The sequence below is a fragment of the Tyto alba genome, unplaced genomic scaffold (genome assembly GCF_018691265.1).
Source record: "Tyto alba isolate M040663 unplaced genomic scaffold, T.alba_DEE_v4.0 Super-Scaffold_46, whole genome shotgun sequence".
Lineage (NCBI taxonomy): Eukaryota > Metazoa > Chordata > Aves > Strigiformes > Tytonidae > Tyto > Tyto alba.
In genome coordinates, this window is record NW_024881322.1 from 7,235,537 (window position 1) to 7,260,206 (window position 24,670).

General features: G+C 42.9%; 1 protein-coding gene across 4 annotated transcripts; it reads right to left on the reverse strand.

The window, feature by feature from the left end:
* Nucleotides 1-1,115: 1,115 nt before the first annotated feature.
* CTNNB1 (catenin beta 1) lies at nucleotides 1,116-24,362 on the reverse strand. 4 transcript variants are annotated; one of them, XM_032987898.2, is made up of 15 exons: nucleotides 24,041-24,171; nucleotides 9,501-9,561; nucleotides 8,795-9,022; nucleotides 8,403-8,656; nucleotides 8,075-8,313; nucleotides 7,789-7,990; nucleotides 7,314-7,458; nucleotides 6,786-6,889; nucleotides 6,358-6,696; nucleotides 5,954-6,112; nucleotides 4,885-5,004; nucleotides 4,589-4,739; nucleotides 4,375-4,496; nucleotides 3,128-3,188; nucleotides 1,116-1,889 (listed from the first exon to the last, which is right to left on the reverse strand). In XM_032987898.2, the coding sequence occupies exons 2-15, from the start codon at nucleotides 9,511-9,513 to the stop codon at nucleotides 1,873-1,875; spliced, it is 2,154 nt and encodes a 717-aa protein (XP_032843789.1). In that variant the 5' UTR covers nucleotides 9,514-9,561; nucleotides 24,041-24,171; the 3' UTR covers nucleotides 1,116-1,872. The 4 variants fall into 4 exon arrangements, with proteins under 4 accessions (XP_032843789.1, XP_042662256.1, XP_042662255.1 ...); XM_042806322.1 differs by lacking the exons at nucleotides 1,116-1,889; nucleotides 24,041-24,171 and adding exons at nucleotides 2,167-2,386; nucleotides 24,178-24,362; XM_042806321.1 differs by lacking the exon at nucleotides 1,116-1,889 and adding an exon at nucleotides 2,167-2,386.
* Nucleotides 24,363-24,670: the final 308 nt, after the last annotated feature.

Below are 24,670 nucleotides of genomic sequence, written 5' to 3' on the forward strand. Positions count from 1 at the left end.
GCGAGCAGAGCCTGGCTGAGTCTGGCACTGCAGCCACTTCTTCTGGCAGGTTTCTTTCAGAGCAGCCACTGGGCGTTCCTGCCACACAGGTGCCTTCTTGACAGTTGCTGCTCCCACCCTGCTCTTGGACCACCAGTTCTCCCCAGTCTGCAGAGGCAAGCAAACACTCCACGGTAAACAAACTGATTTTACCTTGTACGTTTTACGGGCATTGTTTTCTTACATTACTTTCAATATCACTCTGTTTTGCATCGCTTAGCAGCCGGAATTAGAGCTGGAGTTACTAGAAATGGGGAGGAGCTAAGTAGTGGGTATTATTTGGTACAGTGTGTTATAGTAAAGGTCTTCTAGCACGAGCACATGTGTGAGGAACAAAGCTGAATGTGCCCCTCAGCAGATGCAGCAGCACCTTTGCTCTGCCAGCGCGAGGGGCTGCAGTCTCTTGTGTAGCTTTGCTGAGCTCTCGTCATCTCAGGATCCTCACACACTCGTGCCCTGACCCTTTGCAGCCAGGCCCTCCTCTGACCTGCCAGCAAACTGCTGCACCGAGCTAGAACTGCCCGGGAGGGCTGGGGCCAGCTGTGCCGTGCAGATGTGCACAGCCTCGGAGGTGGCAGGTCAGAACCACCTGCCTGCTCCCAACTCCAGCAGTGCTGCCTCGGGAAAAGGCAGTTACACACAGGTCACAGCTCCCACGGTACCTGAGGACACCTGAAAAGGGCTTTAAGCTACTGAACCAGTTTGTAAGCAAAGGATCTTCATCCAGCTGCAGCGGCAGGGCTCAGCTGAAGTAAGGCACTGGTCCTGGTCCTGCTTTTTGAAGCCCAGAGGTGAGCCTGGGGCTGGCAGGCCAGGCCCGGGGTGCAGCTGCCTCACGCCCAGCTCGACCTGCCCCTTGCTGAGGGGCAGCAGGACAAGGGCAATGCCTGAGAGGAGCACACTAGGAAACCGCCGGCAGCAGGACCTCGGGCTCTAAAGGGATGAAAGAGGTAAACGGTTCTTAGTTGGCTTCCTCCTCTGAAGTCCTAAAGGTATTGTGCAATTCCAGGACAATTTTCAGAAAACTTGTTAACACACAACTATAGTTTATGATCTGGAAATAATTTGACACAGAGTGAATTAAAATTTTACTTTAATTTTGAACCATTTTATAACTGCATTTTTCTCATGAAGCATCTGTATCACAGCAGGCTACAATTACTTTGGGATAAAAGGCAACTGGTAAACTGTCCAATACAAGGTTCCAAATAAAGAGTTCTTACTGGCCCCTACCCAGACATATCCCAGATAAAGTTTTTGATCAAAAACATGAAATAGATCCACCTGCTTATTTTAAGCATATTAAAAAGGAAACTAATTGGACCATTTCTATTTGTCTAGTTTTTTATACAAAAAGGCTACACAATGTTACACTTTATTCAGAATACAGTTAGAGCGATTATGAATTAGTGTTCTACACCTTTACTCAATCCTTAAAAATTAGAAACTGCTGTAGCATATTCACTATAACTTAATACTACGAGAGACTTTAAAAAAAACTAACAACAATTACTGCGAAAAGAAAGGCTACTTCCAAAGCAAGCAAGGTCAGTACCATTACAGAGATTTAAAAAAAATAATAAATTTTTAACAAGCAAGGCTAGGGTTTGATAAATTCCATCTTGCAATTCATTCTTGTGCATTCTTCGTTTCTTGAATCACTCCCAAAATCCATTTGTATTATTACTCCTCGACCAAAAAGGACCAGAACAAAAAGTTTACTTCAATTGTTCCCATAGGAAACTCAGCTTGGTTAGTGTGTCAGGCACTTTCTGAGATACTAGCCCACCCCTCGAGCCCTCTCAGCAACTCTACAGGCCAATCAATGCAAGTTCATTCAGATGATACAGCTGCAAAGAGAAAAAAAAACAGGCATCAGCATTCCCAAGTAAAGGGCTGTTTTAACACATCAAGACTGCATGAAGCCAGTGCACAAGACATTACAGTTAATTACTTCCACACTTCACGGCAGAAGTCAGTTTGGAGTGTTTCCAGAGCGTTTAGTCACTATTCTGGCACACTGGGACCCAATTGAGCCAATCCCTCCCTGCCAACCAAGTCCTCAGTCCAGCCATCTGCTTTTCTCTTTTTGTTTTGCTTTTAAATTCAAGGTTGGAGCTTCTTACCTAAAGGATGATTTACAGGTCAGTATCGAACCAGGCCAACTGATTACTGTCACCTGGAGGCAGCCCATCCATAAGGTCCTGGGCATGGCCAAGATCTGGCAGACCATCAACTGGGTAGTCAGCACCAGGGTGGTGGCCACCCATTTCATGTTCCATCATAGGGTCCATACCCAAGGCATCCTGACCGTATCCGCCAGAGTGGAAAGAACGGTAGCTAGGATCTAAGAAAGTTAAAGGTGGCAGAGGGAAAAAAAGCATAATGTTAACAGATGTTAGATGCATCAGAAGCTGCAAGTATCAGTGTGTGAGAAGATCTTTGTAGCCATCTAATATTTTCTAGTTCAGCCAAGTTCAAAACAATCTGTGGCCTGCCCTTAATGGCTGTTCCATTGTTCGAAACAGCCTTCCAGTACGATTCTGCAGACAAAGCACACTGCAGTCAGAAGCACGAGCAGATTCCAGCCAAGCCATTAGTCTGCACAATCAACTACTAAAATTCAACAATACTGCAGCAAAACCAGGCTCCAAAGACTGTAGACTTGCTTCTGAAAGACTAGTCAAAAATAGCTTAGAATCCTTAGGGATAGGCTCGCATTCAAGTCACTTACAGACTAATACATTCAATACCAGCTTTTTTGTTTTAAAGAAAAACTGCACTATTGGAATTGTCAAGTCCATTTGTAAAGAATGTAAAAGATTTCTGGAAACAACAGCTCAGCGGGAGATTCCCCCACAAAGACTCAGACAAGAGACACCAGTTCTGCACATTCACGCGGCTGCCATTCCAGTGGTGCCACGGGTGGTGCAGAGATGGGTTATTTGTACTGGCAGTTCCCCATCTGCCTGTCAGTTTGCAATACCTTGCTGAAGAGTAATTCACTCTTCACTCATTTGCAGTTCTCCTTTAAAATCTATGACTTGACTTCATCCAACTTTAGTCAAGGGGAACAGAAGAGACATACCATCTGGGCGGTATCCAAGAGGTTCTCCCTGGGCACCAATATCAAGTCCGAGATCTGCTGTCTAGATGTACACAAAAAAAAATATCACAGAACAGTTTTAACAACAGGTCTTTGGGCCAGAACTGGTAATTCTGAGTTTTAAAAGTTTTGAAGCTTGCCCCAGATCCCTTTTTAGCAACTCCCCTGCAGCACGGTACTTCTGTGAACACAAAATGTCTTTTTATCTAAGCATCTGCATCCAATAACAGTAGTTTTAGGCACAGGAATTCAGAGGTCACTGGAAGGAGGGTTCTGTTTGGGAATTAAAAAGGTGGGGCAGGTCTAAGCACACTCCTCCACAGGTACCCCTGCCCACCTCCTGCCAGCCAGCTGTTCAGAGATTCCCGAGCCAGCAATAGAGCCTCCAGGAGTTCTGAAGGGACCTCTCCCACTTTGTCCCATTACAGAAGTAATCGCCTGCCTGTAGTGCAATTGCATAGCTCCAATCTCAAAGAGCTACCCCATTTTAACTTTTTTTTTTTTTCTCCACATTAGTGTGATAAATATAGATTTTAGAAAAGTAAGCACTGAAATAGTACAAATCAAGGGCTGTTGTCCTTTATTTAGTAAATACATACCGGGTAAGACGAGCTAGGCTCCTGCATCTTAATCAGAAAGACAGAGACTTGATGAAACCTTCCCTCTACCCCATGTACACACTTTGCTTTCAGTCTCAATTCATTATGTAGCCCTTTACGCATGAATAAAGGTAAAGTGTGATAATCAGCCCGCAAACATGCTCAAGTCTGAAAGCTCAATTCCAATGAGGACGCAAATTGCATCCCCAATCCAAGATTATTAGTCCTACAGCCTTTGCTTGGTAGAAGCCTCACAGGCTAGGTTTTATGTTTATGCTTCCCTCGTATCACTCATGCATCCATTTTTGCATTCAGAGTTCACTAGGTTCTGACAAGCAGCACAGAAATGTACAAAGTTGTTCTACACAGCTTTGTACACTAACCAACGTAATGAATTATAAACTTTAGCAGCTGTAGGGAATGGACTCTTCTGCAAGGGAAGAAGCAGCAGCATTGAGGCTGCTTGCCACAGGCTCACTGAACCTGAACATGCAGAGAGCGAAGGAGGCACAGCTGTGTGCAAAGCCGGGCCTGTATCACTGACAGCATCTACACTTCACTGCTGGAAGGAGGGAGGGCTTGGAGGTAAGCTCTCCCCCAGGAGCCATTAATACAGAAGACACAACTCACCTCATTCCAAGCCATTGGCTCGGTCCGGAACAGAGAGCTTGTCAATTCAACCGAAAGTCGCTTCTTATAGTCTTGTGGTTTATCCTCAGACATTCTGAACAGCACGGCAGCTGCGTATGTTGCTATCAAAGAGAAGAGTGATTTTAGTAGCAGCTGCGTGTTCCAGCAGCTTTTCTAACAAGCGCGAAACCTGTGTCTTTTAGAGTTCACTTACCAACACCCTCATTCCTAGAATGAAGCAGTTCTGTTAAAGGGGCAGTTGCACCTTCAGCTTCAATTGCTTCAGCTGCTTCCTTGTCTTGAGCCAGTTCACAAAGTACACCTGCAGCTACTCTCTGGATATTCTCAATGGGAGAGTACAGCAACTGCAACCAAAGCATGAGGGTTCCTTTAGCTCTTCTTGAAACGAGCTCTTCAGCAAGAGCTGACTCAGCGCTACCACAGAAGCGCAAGAGCCATTTTACTGGTTTTCCCAGGACGTGCTATGGCACTGTCTGAACTCTTACTTACCTGCACAAATAGTGGAATGGTATTTAGACCCCTGATTACGATTCGATTATGAACATCACGCGCAAGAATATGGAGGGCTCCAGTGCAGCCCTCGACGATTTCTTCCATACGCACGCCCTCCTAGTTAGGGAAAGAGAAAAGCATTTTAAGTGAAGATGTTGCGTGCTATCTTCTAAAATGACTGTCAAAAAGCCAATCAGCCTGTTAACGAATCAGACTTGTCCCCTGCACATGTCCCCTTCCCCTAACAGGGCTCATATCCACTCTCTACTGCTGGCCTTCAAACTTAACCACCCTGCCAGGAGCTGGCCCAGTTTATCCAACTAAATTCAGTGAGTGAAGCATCTCAGTGGAACTCCTCCCAGGGTTCTCATTTTTATTTCAGTTCATTATGAACTTTGTGCTTGCCAACACCGGCTCTCCTTCCCCAAGCTGGATTAGCCTGGCAGTTTACTAAATCTGAAGCAGTGGTTATCAGTAACGAAGAGGCCCTCTCCTGCCTCTGCAAGTATTACCTACACGCCTGTCCTATTAGGTACTGCTTCCATTTGCCCATGTTACGGCAACTTCCCCTTTGTTAACGTGTTTTAACAGGGCAAAAACCTGACACTTATCTTGCCACAGTGACCTGGTACCTGAGCAGGTAACAAGTACAGAGCCTGTACAACTTCTCAGTACTTTTACAGCTCTAGGCACCCTTGAAATAACGCAATAAGCTGTGATAGCAGCCTTAAACCCATACTTCTGAGAAGAATGAGGCAGTTCTGGTTTCCTGGTAGAGAACTACGTGCCTTACCAGAGTAGGCAAAACCAGTATTTCTGTGATCTACAGAATTCAGATTTAAATGCTCAAGAGGTTCTTAGTAAAATAAGAACCAAGGTTTTGGCATTCTTGTTTTATTTAAGAAAAACTTAAAGGTCTGCCAAGACAGAATTATCAGCACACCAAGAAAGTAAATAAGACAACAGCTATTTAGACCAAACAATACACGGCTGAGGCACACTGACAAACGAGGCAAGTTTGAGAGACAAGTTTCACCTGTAGCCTCAGATGGTGGTGGCCACTTACCACGAACTGCTGTTGTGTTCCCCCCATAGAAGTACGTCGCTGGGTATCTTGATGTGCCCTAACCAGCAACTGAACTAGCCTCGGAATAGCACCTTGCTCACGCAGCGGGGCATGGTTTGCAGGACAGAGCGCCAGATTGCGGATCAAACCCACGGTGGCCTGCAGTTAAAGGGGGTGGGGAATAAGAGAGCATCACTGGCCTGCTTGCTGTTAGCAATTTCTTTTTTGAGTCAGTTGATCCCAAATGCTTAAATCTTAAGAGACAACACGAAGTTCCTCAGTTGAAGCAACTCTCGGACAAATTACATTCCCCAATACATTGGAAGCAAAGTATTTTTCACAGTCAAAGTTACATTAAAAAAAGAGCCACTTTTCAGTGCTGAAAGCTGTTAGCCATTCTTTACCTTGATCAGTGGCCAGTGTGATGGTGGGTGCAAGAGTTTAACCACCACTGGGAGTCCGTAATGGAGACGTACTGCATTTTGAGCCATCTCAGCTTCTTGATGTCTGCTGGTGAGGTGACGGAGCGCACAAATAGCAGGTTCTGTGATGTCTTCCCTGTCTCCAGCCCGAAGAACTGTGCGCACGAGAGCCTCAATGCCACCAACCTGGCACACCATCATCTTGTTCTTGTAATTGTTGCAGGTAAGGTTAGAAAGGATGCCAGCAGCACAAGTCACAACATTAATATCATCTGATCCTAAAAGCTGAACAAGAGTTCCTAGAAGGCCTTCCATGCCCTCCTGCAAAAATGAAGGGAAGAAAAATTTAGTCTCTGTCCTCTTCCACTATGTTGACTTTTGATCCTGATCCCTCAGAAGAGGTGTTTTACCTGCTTTGTTGCAGCATCTGACAGATTTCTCAGAGTCCAGAGACAGTTCTGGACAAGACGCTGGCTTGGATCTGTGAGGTGGAGTCCCAAAGCTTGCATCCCACCTAGAAGATGGTACAGATTTGTCACCATCACTCAGATACTCGTCTTGCAAACAGTCAGGTCCTTCTCTTCCCTGAAGTCTGAGTGCATATCTCACAAGCTTCTGGATCCTTCTTGGCATTAGTATTGTAATATGACTAGGCCCTAACCCTTCATCTCACAGAAATAAACCCTGAGATTCTCTTTGTGACACCACACCTTTTAAATTTATGCATATTTTGAGAGGACTATTCTGACAAAGCTCAGCCACGAAGACACCCAGCTACGAACGTAGTAGACTTACAAGGGCCTCCAAAACTAGTTATGGACTGAAGAATCAATCCGAGTTCAATTTTTGGTGCTGGCAGTTTCTGTTCTTGTGTGGAATGTATTGATCCTGAAGTACTGTATAGCTTTTTTAAGCTACCACGAGTAGAAGGTACTTACCAGCCTCAACAATAGCAGGTTTGTTGCTGGAGCAGACTGACAACACCTTTAGCACCCTACTTGTGGTCCACAGTAGTTTCTCGTAAGTATAGGTCCTCATTATGTTTACTAGAGCCTGGGGTCCACCACTTGCCAGAATAATCAGCTGAAACAGACAAAATAACATCTATTCGTCACTTCCTATGCATGTCAGTAATTGTTGCTGGCTTACACCCATCACAGGTTAAAAATACCTAAAAAAAAAACCTGTTCACACCTGCTGGTGCAATCTCCAAGTTTTGCAGTCTCACTTATAAGCATGACTGCATTTCTGCAAAATAATTCCTGCATCCCTCACCTCTTGCAAGGTCAGGATGGACTGGCAAAGGCCCAACATGGCTGAAGATTCAGAAGAAGGAGGTCAGTACACGGGACCTGTCAAGCCATTCATAGCAAGCTTGCTCGTTTTAAGTGCTGGAGTAGCAGAGGCACTTACCTTACTTTCTTGATTGCCATACGCTAAAATCTGAAGGCAGTCCGTTGTGATGGCTAAGAATTTGACATTTGTCTTGTTGAGCAAGGCAACCATTTTCTGCAGCCCACCAGCTAGACGGACAGCCATTTTGGCTCCCTCCTGATGTAACAGGAGATTGTGAAGAGTTGTAATGGCATAGAACAGCACAGAGTCCACTGGGGACCTAGAGAAGGGAAAAGCCTTGTGAGTACCTGCACCTACCAGTACCAACTGAAAAACACAAGTACTATCTTACTAGTCCACATACCCAAGCATTTTAACCAAAGCAGGGATGCCTCCTGATTTGAAGATTGCCAACAAGCCTTCACGGTGATGTGAGAGATTGTGTAGTGTACCTGCAGTACAACGGGCTGTTTCCACATCGTTTGTATTTTGCATGGTACGTACAATAGCTGACACCATTTGAGGAGATCTCATAATAGCATGGCGAGATGCTTCCTTTTTGGATAACTGATGAACCATAACTGCAGCCTTGTTCACCACCACCTACAGAAATATTTGAAGAAAGCTTTTAGTTTTAAGGTTGTTGAAGAAGCCTCACAAGGAAGCTACACTGAGGCATAGAAAATCCTTACCTGGTCCTCATCATTCAACAGTTTGGTCAGTTCTGGGATTGCACGAGTTGCCAGTTCAGCATCATCTTGGTAGTTTATCAAATTAACGACAGCATGTTTCAACATCTGGGATGGCTCAGCCAGGCGTTGCACATTAGTTGGATGAGCAGCATCAAACTGCGTGGATGGGATTTGCATTCCTTCATCCAGTGTTTCAGGGAACATAGCTGCACGCACTCTCTGAGCTCTAGTCATTGCATACTGGCCATCAATATCTGAAAAACAAGGTTAAGTCGTTACCTCAAACTAGGAATAAAAAGCTCATCTTCTCGATTAGTCATAATTCAGTCTGTAGGTTTCTGTATTGCTAAGCTGCATGTCTAAGCAAACCAGTGTAATAGAAAAGGCCTTACCAGCAACTTGCTCCTGGGTAAAGGACTGAGAGAATCCCTGCTCCCACTCGTAGAGCACTTGTGTCGTGTCCACATCTTCCTCTTCAGGATTTCCCTTGCCACTCAAGGAGGGAGCAGTTGTTGTGGCACCGGAATGGATACCAGAGTCCAGATATGATTGTTGCTGCCAATGACTGACTGCTGCTTTTCTGTCTGGCTCCATTGCCATATCCAACTCCATCAAGTCAGCTGTAAGAAATCATTGTTGACCAATTACGCATAGTTCAATTACTCCAGCATGTATTAACCCTTCAAGAGATGACAGATTTTAAAGAAAATAAACTGTTATAAACAACTACCTCAACCCAGCAGAGAGAGCACTGCAAGTGAGACAGCAGTTGTAAACTGAGGCTTTACATCAAACCAGTGCAGACATCTATAAACCGAACTAACAGGCAGAGCAATCACTGCTACCATGACTTAGTCTGCTGCTTAAAGGTTCCCCTTTCCACGTACTATGATTATGTACTTACAGGACCTAAAATGCCTACAATGACAAACTCGTTCACAGGTTTGAGTTCCAGTGTAAGGTATTAACTACTGTAGTAGAGCAGGCATTATTCAATCCAAGTGAATTGGAGTTAAAAAAGGGGAATAAGGAGCCAGTTTAACTGCTCTTTATTAGAACTACTTCATTCTAATACAGAAATTGTAATGCATTATATACCTTGGGTCGCCATGTTCCTTGTTGTGCTCCCAGAACACTTTCCTGCTACCTTTCAGAGACCCTGAAAAAGAGCAAGGTTAGAATTTAAACACTAATCAGAGCTAGTAAGACAGGATTTCGTATTAGAACACTAGAACTGCAAACTAAGACTTCACACATCTTGCCATTTCATTACTACAGTGAGTATATTCAAATACTAATTAGCAAACCCCCACGGACAGAAATGAAAAAGAATGAGATGTATCACCCAGACTTTTTCTGGCTGACTGTATGTAAGATATATACTCCTCTTAAAGCTGCAAGACAAAAAGAACTGAAGACTGACCACGATAGAGCTATTTTTTACTTCTCTATCCTTGCATAAAATGACATCCAGACATTAAATCCCACAGCACAGACATGCCACAAAGACAAGGGCTAAATAACAGACTTCCTAATTTTCCTCAAAGACAACTACTCTTAAGGTACTAGCAAAATTGTTTGATACAGGACTACAATATGGATTTTCACAGGGAAAGCTGAAGTGACCACTTCAGGCAATTTGTGATTATTTCAGTGGTAAAAAGACTACCTAAAGAGTTATAATTGAACCTCCTCCTTTACTCTTTTCCTGTACCATAAGAAGAAAGGTTTATTCCTACACAGAATACTCTTCCTTGAAGTGAAACTGAAAATTGAACCAGCCTTATAAACAAATTATCTCAACTAGTTGCACACATTAAGTCACCAAACTTCTTTTTTTTTTTTCCCCACAGAAAGCCAAGATAATTGGGGGCAGGAGGCTGAAATATGATCAAATGCCCTATCAAAATCTTTGGTATGCACCTCCATTTATCACCAAGCAGTACAGAAATATCTGTACCATAAATCTGTAGCTGTCTCTCTACTAACCTCAAAAGAGAAATTTGGGGCTACAGCTTCATAACAGGTCACTCAAAGCTGTCATACTTTTATTTCATTTGCTCCCCTTCCCCCACAGTCCAACACTGTTTTCAGCACAGACACAGAGCTGGTGACAGCCTGTTCTGGGAGCTAGCCAAGCAGAAACATTCGTAGTGGTAACTAGTGCAGTGAACAAAACCATCTCTTCCAGCAATCAGCTTTCAATGTGCCGCTAGGTGCTAGAGCTATGCTGATCAAAACATTCCTAGACAATGAAGTAAAGGCAAGCCACTAATCTCTTTAAAAGACAGGTTTGCAGTACTGTGTCACGAGAACAAAGTCAATTCGATGCTGCATTTGTGTAAAGATAGATTTCCCAGTTTAAGAGTTTCCTTCAGAAGCACCTTTTAGAAAATGATAATTAAACAGAAGACAGGCCTGCAGTTTTAAGTCTCACTGAATAGGTTAGGCAACTCTGAAGCAATCTTACATTTCACTGTCTCTGAGCCAGCTGCAGGATACTCCAGCAGCTCCTGAGCAATCTCTTTACTTTGCTGTACAAATGCCAGTGCTGTTTGTCCTGACTGCACTCCCACAACTTTTGGCAGCAATCCTTCCCTGGCTCTTATAAAATGGACAGTAGATCTACATCTGCAGCAGATAAGCAGCACTGAGCTGATTTAAGACATAACAGAACATACAGTAAGTACCCTGCTATGGAGTTAGTTGGAAACGGTTAGGTCTCTAAACTGGTCCTACTCCACAGCCTGGAACAAACTAACCAACTCGGAGTCTACTCCTCACAATCTGCATAGAGAATGCACTGACAATACAACCATTTTTTTCCAATCCCTTGAACACTGGATTCTTCCAGCACGCTGCTAGGAGTTTGGGAGTAGCAGTGGTAAGAGGCAGGAAAACTAAATCATGCTGTCAGTTCACCATTAATACAAAAAATTCTTAGTAGCTGAGTTGGAAAAAGTGCCTATACAAAGGCTTGATAGCTCCCCGCAGGTCTTACACATTACTTTGTCAGCCCCACTAACACCTTCCAAACAGAAAAAAGTGGAACAACACTAAAACTTGTATCTTTGCTCCCCAGAGTCCTCACTAAGTTAGATGCAACATTTCCAGTAGAAAACTGGGCGAGATCTAGCTGCCAATTTGCAATATGCTTAGCACAAAAGAAGATTTATTTTTATTGTAACATTTCCTGTCTCCTATCAGGAGGCTGCTAATAAAAATGATCACCAAACTAGTTTTGACATTAACACACTGGTAGTCAAACCAGTCAAAAGTGTTAATTATGCTTTGAGATATTTACTACCATCTCATCAAATATGCAATACAGGGCCTGGGAACAACATTTATGATCTCCTTCCACTGTTGAATTCTGCACAAATGAAGGCAGTTGGCTTACAGCAACTGTACTCTGAAATGACGGTTTCAATTTCAGCCTGAAGAGATCAAAAGAGTAGCTGTACCAGTAGGTATAATCCAACAGACCAAACTAGCCACTGAAATGCAACACCATTCCAAAATAAATCTGAATAAAATCTACAAAATAGCAATAAAAATACTGATTAAGTGCTCAGAACTGCATAATCAGTCAGATATTCAGTCTTTGAAATGCCGACCTTAGATCAGACTATTAGCTGCACCTGAAAGTTTTTAACATTCTAATCTGCATTTCATATGCCTGTAACCACTCAGCAATTTCAGGTAGCATTTTTTTATTTAGATGGGAAATTGGTTTTAATCTTAAGAGTTAAAAATAACTGCAGACCAAAGGTAGCCAGGGAAAATGAGTATGTTCTGTTTGTTTTTAAGGTTTCTGTAACTGAATGTTCTCCCATATTTTCTTTCCCATTCTCTTCTCATTTTACAAGGGGGTAAACTGAGTCCAAACAAGCTACTGGACTTTGTCTTCCTGGGTGTCACTGATAAGGTTAACTGCTACACTTACAAAGGGAGCAGCAACCCCAGACTAGGTACAAATGTTTGTGCTGTTCACTTTCATGACAGAAACTGGGTCAAACACATGCAGGGTGGGAGTGAAGTGGTGGGAGAGTGTAAACAAAAGAAAAAAAAAAAAAGATACTAGGATAATGAAACTTGTAGTTTTCAACCACAAAGCATATACCAGCTCCTTTAAATCGAGCTCCTACTCAAATTTATTGGAGGACACGTGGCTAGTACCATTACATTGTCAGAGTCAGTAATACAGATCTCTAGCATCAGGAAGAGACAAGAAGACTCAGTATACTTTACAAACATTAGAATAACAGCAAGCTTCTGTAAGCCTCACTATTTTTAAAGACTACCTGTTACTCAGAAGTCTGAATTTTGATAAATGTTATGTTATGCAGAAGTTCATATGGATGTATTGCCAGGAGTTATAGGACTGTTAACTTCTTAAAACCTCCTATTCCCCATGACACTATCCACTTGTTTAGCAAGCATCAGCAACTTTGGGTTTAAATGGAAGTTGTTTTTTTTCAAATATAGATTAAATTCCTTATATGAAGAGCAATGCAAGAGATTGTGCTAGACTGGGTTGGGACTAGGTTGTCCCAACCTTGCATATGAATTCTAAAAAACTGAGAAAGAGTTCTGCAAGCTTAGCACGCTTATGGGCTAATAGTTTCAAGTTACTACAGAAGACAATTCAAATTTCTTGGTTTTCAAAACAAATGAAGAAGGAATATTTTGATGATGAATAGGACTTAGGTATTAACTTCTGATTTTGGAGAAGTTAAGCACATGCCAAGGAAGTCAATCCTATCGCATATCTCAAATCTGAACAGTAATTCAAAGTAGCTTCAGTAAAACCTAAATTATGTCTTTTCTAAAGCTGTAAAGCTCCATTAGGAGACAGAGCACAGTGAATTGTTTACTTCTACTCTGCCTTACAGAGGACAAGAACTATGAGATTAGCCTATCTAGGGTGCTGAATATCAGCCTGACATTTACCTGCCTGATATATGAAGACTACAGTACATTTGCACCTCTATCTAAGATAAACTTCTTTCATTGTCAGCTAAATCAGTTTGTTAGCCTACAAAACAGCTCATATTTGCAGCTTATATTAAATAAAAACATGTCCATCTTTCAAGGTTACTACCTTAATAGAATCTCTTCATTGACTCATATTATACTTGACTGATCTGATAAGAAGATCCCCTCCCCTTTGTAAAGCAAGTCAAAGTTTGCAAGTCTTCCAGAAATCTTTTGCTTGAGAGCAGCAGGTTACTAAACCCTGTATGAGAAAACCATTATCTATTTAAAGGGAACATGTCCACTGACCAAGTTCTTCTATGTCTGTCTCATCTAGGACAGGCCAAGCAACCACATCTTTAATTTAATCATCAGTGCTGAATGACACATTTTCTTACACCGAACAAGCTGATCTTAATCTTCTTGTGACAGTTAGAGCAGTTAAAAACACATATCTTCGACATACAAGTGACAAGAAGTACATGTACTTGAAAATAATTTTTCCTCCAAGTGCTCCAAAGTTATTATAACCATTACCAAGGTGTTAATGGAAGCATTCTTTGGGTCTAATTTTATAATAGGTCTTGTTTCAGGCAGCTGCCTGCCAATGATTTTGCCTGTGTCTGCTTTACAAAGAGTCAGTAGCCAAAACGTACAGGCAACACCAGTTCTACAACTAATAACACCAGAGAACTACAGCACTTGTTCCTATGACCCAAGAACAGAAGAAATACAAGAACTTAATGTAACAGAAGCTTCCTAATGATCCTTAGTTTCCAAGTGGGGGATGTGAGAAATACATTCAATTACAGATTTTAAAATCCTTTGATTTTATCCTGGAAGTTGTTACTGTTTTCTAGAAAAGGAAGCAAAAGGAAGCAGGGGGGCACAGAGTGTGCAGGGAAGGGGAATCATTTAAGTAGTACAATACTGACAGTGGAAACTTCAAAGAAACTTTCATGGTATATAAGCTCTTTCACGCATGAGTGGCTGACCTACCTCCTTAAGCAATTTTTGGTCTAACCTACCCCACAGCTATAAGCATTCCTGCAACAGGGAAAGCTACTTCTACTGATTTTAGTCTTATGAAGACATGATCCAACTGAGATAGGCACTAAACTGATCAAGAGGAAGCCTAAAAGAAGCCAGGTTACTTTTCTTCCTTAAAAGATGAAAGCTTACAATCAGTTTATATCTGCCTACTAACTTAAAAAAAAAAAAAAAGCCAAAAGTCTTGGTCTAGCTGAAGAAAACATGGCAGCTACAATATGATGAATGATGGAGGGAGAAGTTATAGGGGACTTGTAAGAACCGATATGTAGATTGCCTATCCACAGATTAAAACAAGGATGGTACTTGTGGGAAGTAATGATCCTGGGTATTTGCATTCAGGTTCTAACTTTGACAATTCTACTTTTGGATTAACTAGTAAGATAACCTGGGAAGTTAAAAGGATTGTCATTTGCCTTGTAGGTCTCAACTGAGGAAACTAATTTTGTACCTTTGAAGTCTAAACAAGTTCAAGGATTTTTACCATCAGAAATCCATTGTATAACTTCTAATTACTCCTTATCCAAATGGGGATAAAGTCCTCTTCTCCCAGATATTCCAAACAAAACTTAACTTTAAGAATTTTTATCTGGTAAACTGTAAGTAATTGTGGAAGCCCTTCATGTATTGGATGGTTCTGTAAGATTGGTAAGAAGTCCTGAAAGTCCAGTTTGTGTTGGGTGTTTTAAGTGATTTTAGAAGCCTGCTGTAGGAACGACAGAGGGGGTTTACAAGTTCTTCCACACAATGAGCAGTTGATACTTTATTTCAAAGTAGGAACAGATCACATACTTGAGTTTCACTCTGAAGACTTGCATTTTTAAAAAAAACTTTTAATTCTTGTACAAAGGTACCACACAGGATTACATACAACAGTTTTCCTTAAATACATTTCATATCCACAAAGCAAGTACTGAACAGCATTCCCATATTCTGTCTAAAGTAGCAGCATTTGCAGCCCTCAGTCACCTTACCCACTCTGAAGGAACAGCTGTATGCAGTGAATGGAGATTATTTTGAAGTTAGTTATATGCAAGGATTGAGAGGGCCTTGATTATTGTGAAATTAGTCAATCACCAGTAGTGACTTCTGGATTATGAAATTCAGTTTTTCAAATCCCTCCTCACACCAGCAGTTTAAGGACCTGGATAGACAAAGACTACTATGAAACTCATTGAAAACTGGCTCTCAAATACTGGTTTAGGGCTGTAAATTATCACATTAAAGCAATGGACTACTTGGATATTTTTAGAGACGGTAAAGTTAACATTTACCTTATTATCTATATCAGGAATCAGAATATAAAATTTTACATTTTTCCTATGAATGTCAGGCTTCCTTCTGCTTTCAGCAGGCTGATATTTAGAATGCTGGGTAACAATATATTGTCATAGGCCATCTGAAGATACCCTAAGTAAATGGAAGTAACTTACACAGTATGTAACATCAAAAGGAAAGATGTCAAAGCATACAGCCAACTCTAAAAGGAAAGAACCCATGGGTTTCCATAGCTCTAACACACTTCTATCTTCCTTTGGGTTAGATGACAAACACTCATGTGTAGCCTTCACTACCACCGCAGAAGAAATGCCATGGCAAAAGATAGAACAGCACTACTATATTTAAGTGTCATGCCAAGATGTAGCAACCTCAATTGTTTCAGTAGTTCTACTAAAAGCTAAGAGCTACCAATAATCTTAACCTGCATGCCACAGCACACGCCCACCCTGAAATTCAGTTTCTGATCCTAGACTGCAACAGAACAAACTCAGCTGTAAACTTTAACTTGTGACAAAACTGCTCTGGTCATTTCCTCAAGCAACATTTGCTTGACATCATTCCCTCCAACCACTAAGCACGAATACTTCACTCCAGTGATAAACTCAGCATCCTATGTAATCCATCCAGCTCAAATTTATCCAGGCTAGAATACTTCAGACAATTCATTCTACTGATGCCTGCTTAAAGGTAGAAGATGCTTTGCAAACAGCAGTATGTTCTATTTTAGATTTAGCTAATCGGATCACAATAAATTTGTCTCTGAACCCAGAATATGCAACAGCCTTAAGCTGTTCTTTAAAGTCTCAATAAGACCACCTGAAAGTCTAAGATCTGCTTCTCCTATCAAACATTAGAAAATGTAAAACCTGAATAGTATCTGCTTTACTGACCTCAAAGGTTAACAGGTTGCAACTTCCAAGCTTTAAATATACTTAACACACACTGAAAGAGCCAACAAACTAGCTCGGATAACCCACAGAATTAAAGTGGAAGAGGGGTATTTCATAGAACACACAAACCTGCCAATGCTCACTCTGAGTTACCTCTGCTTCAGCCACTGTTTTTCGCTGCTCCATTTCCACTTCATTATTTCTTTTTTCCTTCAGGCATCCCAGTTCACTATTACATCAATTGTTCTGGCTGTTCAGCCTTTATCTTCTGCCTTAGAAATTATCTAAAAATTCCTTGCCATAACAAAGGTGTAAGAGCCTCCCTATACTAGCATTTATAAGGTTGTTGTTTTAAGAGTTCATCTGATGCTGCATCATAAAATAAAGTGTTACACCTGTCTATTTTCAGTCATCTCTGCAATCTAAGACCAATTAAGAGCACAGAGTAGAGTTTCTATTCACATGCTCATTACCTAAAGCAAACAGTATGCAAGTATTTCTGTTCTTGCTAGACTTCTCTAAGTTGATTACAACTGCTTAATGGAACTGAAGTGCAGGCATCGGGTAGTCTGGCATAGACTTAAACATTGGGTTAGCTGGATTAAAAGAGGATTTATTCCTCAAAAAAATGTCTAGCAAAGGAAAGAGTGGGGTTATAAGGTCAGAAAACTCAAGGCTCACCTTTGAATACATGCAGCCTTAAGCACACATGGCAGAGGGGAGGGAAAGGGGCCACAAGAACTTTACAACATGGATGTAAGGCTCTGTTCTACCACACTTGCACTAGAACTGGAGCACTATGGAATGTTCTGATACTACAGGACAATCACCTGTTTTACACTCTCCTTCCTCCCAGAAGAAAGAATCCCACTTCCTAGCCACCTTGCCAAATGATCAACTGTGACAACTCTAAGTTTCAAGTGTGGTTGAGACTATAATGTAAATGCAAGAAGATCCACATTCTGGTTTGCTCACCCTGAATTCAGAATGCCACCCAGAACATAAGTAATTTTAATCGATCACTTTAACCACTGACAAAGTTCAAGTAACAAAATGTATCAGAAATGAGCTTTCACTGCCAGATGGGATGTATTTCAGCTGCAAGCATTGAGCATAGCTGAAACAGTGCTTCGAGCAACTAACACAGCATTTAGGCACTAACAGCTTGTGCAATTAGTCAGGGTCTTCACAGGTACTAAGGTTTAAGTACCCTTTAAAAAAATTAGAAGTATCAATAAAGCAACAGTTAACATTGCTCTGAGAGCCATGGCCAGCCAACAAGTACTCAAGATAACTAATCTATGAAATGATGTGAACCTGGAGGAAAATTCAGAACAAGCACATCAGGCAAGTTGCTGAAAAAAAGTCAAAGTTCACCTAGGCAGTGATCTGCATCATCATTCTAAGTGATGGGCTTTCAAACTTTAGAACCTGCCAGGAAGCCTCCACCAAAATGAAGCTGGCAATACCATACAAAGGTCCTCTAATACCTTTGATGCACAGTACTTCACCCTTTAAAACAGACATTTTAGAGAGACTTTAGTGGAAATTACATATCAGTAGGACATCTAGAAGTCAAAAGGTACTTAGAAGTTACCTACCACTATAACTTCTTACAACTGTAAGTGGTACCCTACAGAATTTTGTTTGAAGCCAGAGCCACATAGCTGGACATACCATGCAATGTAATGACAACACTGTTTCACAATCCCATACTCTTTGCTACCTAAAAGCATACTTATGTTGTAGTAGCTGAAATCTCACAGCACTGGATCTTGTCACTTCAGAGACGTTAGCGTTTGGATCCACAGCACAATTATTTTACCCTTTACTTAGAGAAACATTCAGCAGTTGCAAGATGTCTATTAACACAATCCCTTACACTCAAAATCATGGGCAAGTATACTAGCAACTTCTAACAAGATCTGCAAACAAAAAGTAATCTTTTCAAAAAGACCTACACTTTCTGCATTGGGTATTTGTTTGTCCTCTGTAGAAATCTCGGGTTGTTTCCAAGAGCTATAAGCAGCAGCTGTGCTCAAGCGGACAGAGAAATTACCAGGTTATGTTTGAGAGTAATGGTTTAAGAGAGCTTTTCACTGGCAAGTATACTGCAACACTAGCAAAAATCTATCATTTTATTAGTAGGCAAGATTGCCTCCAAGTACCTACACATATCCTTCTTCACTTGTCCAAGAGAGGAGATTATGGTAATCTTAACGTTTAAGGTACATGAGGAACTGCTTTAACCACTAATCAGGTGTTACACATCCAGCTTGAGAACAAAAGTAGTAATTGTCTCCACATAATGTACATATCAATCCTTTGACAGCAGTTTGCAGCTCCATATTAAAGGACTGGTGTGACAGTTCCAACTTTATGAACTTGCACTAAGTTCATAATGACATTATCAACTCAATTACTCTGTCTTAATTGTCTTGACCAACTAACCACCAACTAATGCAAGTAACCTCAAAACAGTTACTAAGTCACTTCTGTTCAGCAACGGATTTACTTTGAGATCTTTTGGTCACCAGTAAGCATCTCCAGGATTCACCCAGCTTTCATTATGTTTGAGTATCTTCATGGCTGGGCAAAACATTAAGAGCAGTTTTATTATCACAGTTTAGGAAGTTACCTAACTACGTGCTGCAAATAAGAGGTGGTATCTACATTATACATACTCCTGCCTTTCTGAGTTAGGGATGAGCTGGTGTTTCTACCTAAGGTTTAGTCCACCAGCATTACTCACCTAAAACTTGCACTGATTTGCACCTTTTGGTCCATGCACCCCTACTTTCATTCTAGCAGAGATGGCAGTAGCCAGGGTCAAACATCATTCTTTAGGCTTACCAAGCTACATACAACAAGCTGCCACCATGGCCATTCAGAGAGAACTTAAATGAAGTGTAGCATAATATTTATCTAACACTAATAAAGTTCAGCAACAAACCACTGCCTGCCCTCAAGCTTCCTGCCCATTTAGTTTTGAGTGTCGAAAAGATACTTAATAGTTCTGCAGGCATTTACAATGATCGCATACATCACTAACAAGAAGGTTTTTATAGCCACTGTTACAGATGTAGCTTTCCCTCCTGCCTGTGTGGAACTTAGAACATTAATTTCCACTCTAATGCGGCAACAATTTAGCAAACAATCTCCCTTCCAAACTCAGAAGTATCTAATCATAATCTAGTTTCTTCTTAGACTGCAACCACACAGCCACCCCTGAACGTGGATGTTAAACATTAATCTCCATGGTTTAAGAAACCAGAGAACAAGAGTGGTTAGTCATAATTGCACTGACACTAATGAAATACTTATGAATCTGAAAGTGGCTGCCTTCGCTAGTCTGTCAGAGTAACTACGTATTTACAATAAGACATACCAACACTCCAAAAAGTACTGTTTAAGCAACGAACATGCTAATGAAGTCTGACACTATATGATGTTTCTTCAACTCACTTTTAATTAAGGGAAACTGACAAGCAACAACATTTATCAGCACCTTCAGGATGTTAAGATTTCTGGCCACTGGAGGGCACCTGAATTGTTGCCAGGACAATACCGAACTACTTGCTACAGTTGCAGAGTTGGCAAACTTCTTCCACTCCAATTTATACAAGTCTATTTAGCACAGTAAGTCAGCCTAGAAATGCTAGTTCCAGCAAATACACTTACAGTGCATACTGCATTTGCCAACTCCAGTAAGATCCAGCTAGCTCATACTGCCTTTTTAAAAGCAGCGACCAAGAATACTAGATTAACTCTTTCAACCTTTAAGGCAATTAATTTATTCCTTAAACAAGGCTCCAGAGCTGATTTAGTTATTAAGTAATAGAGTAAATTCTTTACTTCAATACTAATCCAGCCAATGTGCATCATTTCCTAAAGCAACCTGGAACACTAACAAAAAGTTATTCTGTAATGAAAGCTCTAAAGCAACATTTGCGCCCATACTTCCCAAGGCAACAAAAGCCTAGGACACGTTTGCTTCACATCAAATCAGAATTAACAGATTCGCAAAGGCAGGTTGAGCTACACATTTCACCTGCTCACCTTATCAATTTGGTGTTCCAGACAGACAGAAGTGCCAGAATAAGACTTCCATTAGTTCTCTCCCTTGCACTTTAAGTTACCTGTCACTGCAAAAAAAAAAAAAAAAAAAAAGAAAAACAAACACAACACAACCCGTTCCTGGCTCCGTTCTTCTCATGAGAGGCACCACAGGCCACACACTGGCATATTAATACTTTACCCTCTCAGGCTAAACCCCAATCACAGACTACAGCAAGTGCCAGAAATGGATATTAAAAGTTAACCACTGTCGGGCTACCTTATGTTGGCAAGTCTAACCAATTCAGCTGGTGCATAACATCAAAGCACCCCCAAAACAAGTTTTCCAATGCTTAACTAGAAAGTCAGCAATACTGCCCTACCCATCTGACCAGGATAATCATTTTATCTCAAGAGACAAGAAAAGTCACATACAATACTGACTGCCAAGGAGTTTGCAGATTTTTGCAAAAGTTAATGCAGTGCCATTTCTTAGTTACCACACAGTCACCCAGCAAGAGGGCAGGCTCAAAGCTTGCAAATGTGTGCTATGAGGACCCAAGAGCAAGTCCCAGCTGCCTGCACAGTTCCTCACAAAGTTTTATCAGGCTCCATGAAGTATGATGTTCAAGATAAGTAAGGTCAGTCCTGATTTTCCTGCCATGGTATGCAGTCTACCAGAGTCACAGAACAAGTTTTGCTGCAAGCAACTGCATGATCACCACAACCCCTGCGTTACCAGCTTTAACTATGAATTAACATGAGTGAGTTTGATTACTGCTGTATTTGCACACCAGTCTGCCTAATAAACAATATTTTGCAGGAACATCCTTATATAGAACTTTTGGACTATACATTCAGACTTCACTTTATAAGACTGAAACTTAGAACAGCCGTGTTCCCTGAATCATTCTTGCTATTTCCCTTTCTACCCCTCAAAATACTGCAAAATTAGCTTTGAAGACCAACACCACTAACTTGTTGTCTTTACATCTGAATTAACTTTGAGTATTGTGTTCTGAAGAGTTAAACTTGAGTTTCTGGCAATATCCATTAAGTCATGAAAGATCAACATCCATTTCATAAAGAAACCTGAAGGGCAATCAGGTTTCAGGCCAAGATTTGATAAACCAGTTACTGACACACCACGTAGTCATAGCAAAACGCTACTGTTCATAGTAAAACACTAGTGTTCATAGTAAACTACGTACAAGACAAAAAGCCCAGACTATTTATTGCCTAGGCAAGAAAAAGGAAGCTTGGTTTACTAAGGCAGTAACACAGCATTTGATGAACGGATTTTTTAAATCAAGCCTTACTTTGTATTAAATACTTGCTTTTTGAAGCTATTGTGCATTACACTGTCCTTTCCATCAAGGTGTTTTTTACTTATTTCTCCCCTAGACTGTTTGAAATATCCAGCCATACAGACCAACATGAACATTGCCACACACATCAGTTTATACCTAAACAGAAAATATCTGAACAACCAAGCAAATATGACATTTAAGAACAACCCCAGAACAGCAAGACACTCGATATGACTTTAGACAGAATGGCTGAATTCAGAGAGCCTTAAAGCCTTGTCTGAACACCTAAGTAGCCCTATTTTCAACAGTACCAGCCATTAGGCAATCAACACACTGGCCACATACCTGCAGCTGTCAGCACCTTTTTTATTAGAAGTGCAAAATTAACATTAAGTTCCTGGACTGTCAGTTACTGAAATTCACATTATAACTTGGCCCAATAAACACCAGTAAGTTTTGCTCTTTGTGCTGTTTTAAAGCCCTGCAGTAGTACCTTTTTGGCATTTGGATACAAAATCGTAACTGATTAGTTGCTCTCTACTGTGTCTGAACTTAATATCAAGAAAACTGCAGTACTCTTTCAGTTCATTTTCTCATCTTTGCCTTCACTATATTCTCAGCACAAAGATCCTGTTTTACTAAAACCCGTCCTTGATTTTTGTCCATCGACCTCAGCATACCAGCCCAGCCTCTTTCCATTCACCACTCACATACTTTGGGGGATGGGAGGACCACAGATGTCTGGAATATACAGAGTGTCAGAACAATGGCTGCTCCACGAGAAAGAGATCAAGAAGTAGCTGATTACAAAGATCAACACTGCCATTCCTGAAGTCACAAGTTGCCCATAGTACCTTCACAGCCTGTCCTTTCTTCCCAGAAGGGATAATCTTCAGTAGAGGTTTTGGGGAAGAGATTCAAAAAAAGAAGCTGCCCGACATTCTACGTCAAGTTTCAGCTAGGGAATAATTTAAGGTTTTGCTAGATTTAAGAAACCTCGTTGTTGCGGGAGCAGCTAATCATGCACCAAAGACAGGAACTAAGCTTTTTTGGGGGGGAGGTGGGGGGCGGGAACCAAAGCAAACACATCTAGAGCTCCCTGTTCCACGGGGAAACCAGAAACGAGTGCCCTATATCCTACTGGGAGTCGAAGCAAGTTGCTTCACACACCTCCGACGTGCGTTAGCCTGGGAGGCTAGAGCCACCGTCGTCCCCCCAGTCGGACACGGAAAGCAGCAGGCACTTCCCCCTCGCAGCATGCGAGCCCCACGCTGCTCAAGCCCTAAGTCATTCGCTACAAGACTCTGGTGATGTGGGTGTTAAAAACTTAATTTGATCGCTCCCAGCGCCGGGGAGCTTCATTTCAGTGACACCCAGAAGCACAGCCTCTCGAGCAAATATGCATGCAACGAAGACCGAAAACCCACAAGGCAACAAATTAGTTATCTCCCGCTGACTGCAGTGACCGTGATTAGTTAATTATAGTCGGTAGAAACAAACCCGTCCCCTGCTCTCTTCCCCTTCCTATCACCAACGGTGGTCTGCAGCCCACCGGCGAGTCAGTACCTCTCCCCACCCTTAAAAGGGGGAAGAAAAAAAAAAAAAAAAAAAAAGGCACAAAGTACTCTGGCCTCGGCTGCAAACGCAGCCGGGATCAGAGATCCACGGAGCTCCGGGCGGCAGAGACTCGCCGCCTCCCGCAGACCCCAGCAACCAGCCCCTCGCCCCAGGACGAGCTTCCCAAGAGACACCTCGGGAGCTGCAGCTGCCGCCTCCTGCAACCACGCAGCTGTCCGGACCTCCCAAAACAAGAGCACTCTCCTCCTTTCCTGTTCCCCCCTCCCCGCTTCTCTCCCACCCCCACTCCCACACAGGCAGCGCCCCTCACCCCCCCCCCCCCCCCAGCCCCGTCCTTCCCGCCTCGGCGCCGGGCACACCCTGGACCCCCCAACGGCCGCGGGACGCAGCACCCGCTCCCGCAAGCCCCGGGGTACCGGCGGCCGCTGGGGGAGCGGGGGGGGGGGGGCCCGGCCCGGGCTCACCCCAAGTTCCCGCCGGAGGAAGTGGCACTAACGTTGCAGGGAGGCGAGAGCGCAGCGTCCCCTCGGGCTCCGGCTGCTGCCGCCCGGGCGATCCCGGTCCGGTCCGTCTTTCCTTCCTCGTGTGCCGCCACCCCCCCCCCGCCTCCTCCTCACTCGGCTCTCTACTCACGGCGGTGGCCCCGCCGCTGCCTCCCGGGTGGCGACCGTGTTAGCGTCTCGCCCCGAGCGCCGCTGCTGCTCCCACCGCCGAACCGAGCGAGAGGCTTAAAATGGCGTCGCTCACAAGGAGGTTCTTATAGTGAGCGGCAGGCTCGGCCGTATCCTGCCGCCGCGGCCCGGCCCGGCGCACAGCGCTCCACAGGCGCCCAGGGCAGGGGGAGGAGAAATAGTGCCCGGCTCCCCGAGCGGAGGGAGACAGAGAGCGGCGGCGGCGGCAAGCGGCTCGCTGAGCGGGGGGAAGGCCGCCGCGGCGGCGGCGTGGGAAGGGGGGGGAGGCCGGGGTAGGGCGGGCCGGGGCGGTGTGAGGGGCGGGGGGAGAGAGGACAGCGGAGATACCTTATTCCGGAGGTGGGGAAGAAGGCATCGAGTTCCCGGGTGGGAGCGAAGTTGCTGCCTGAGGGTGGAGTAGCGGCGGCGGGGGAGGGCGCGCAGCTGAGGGGATT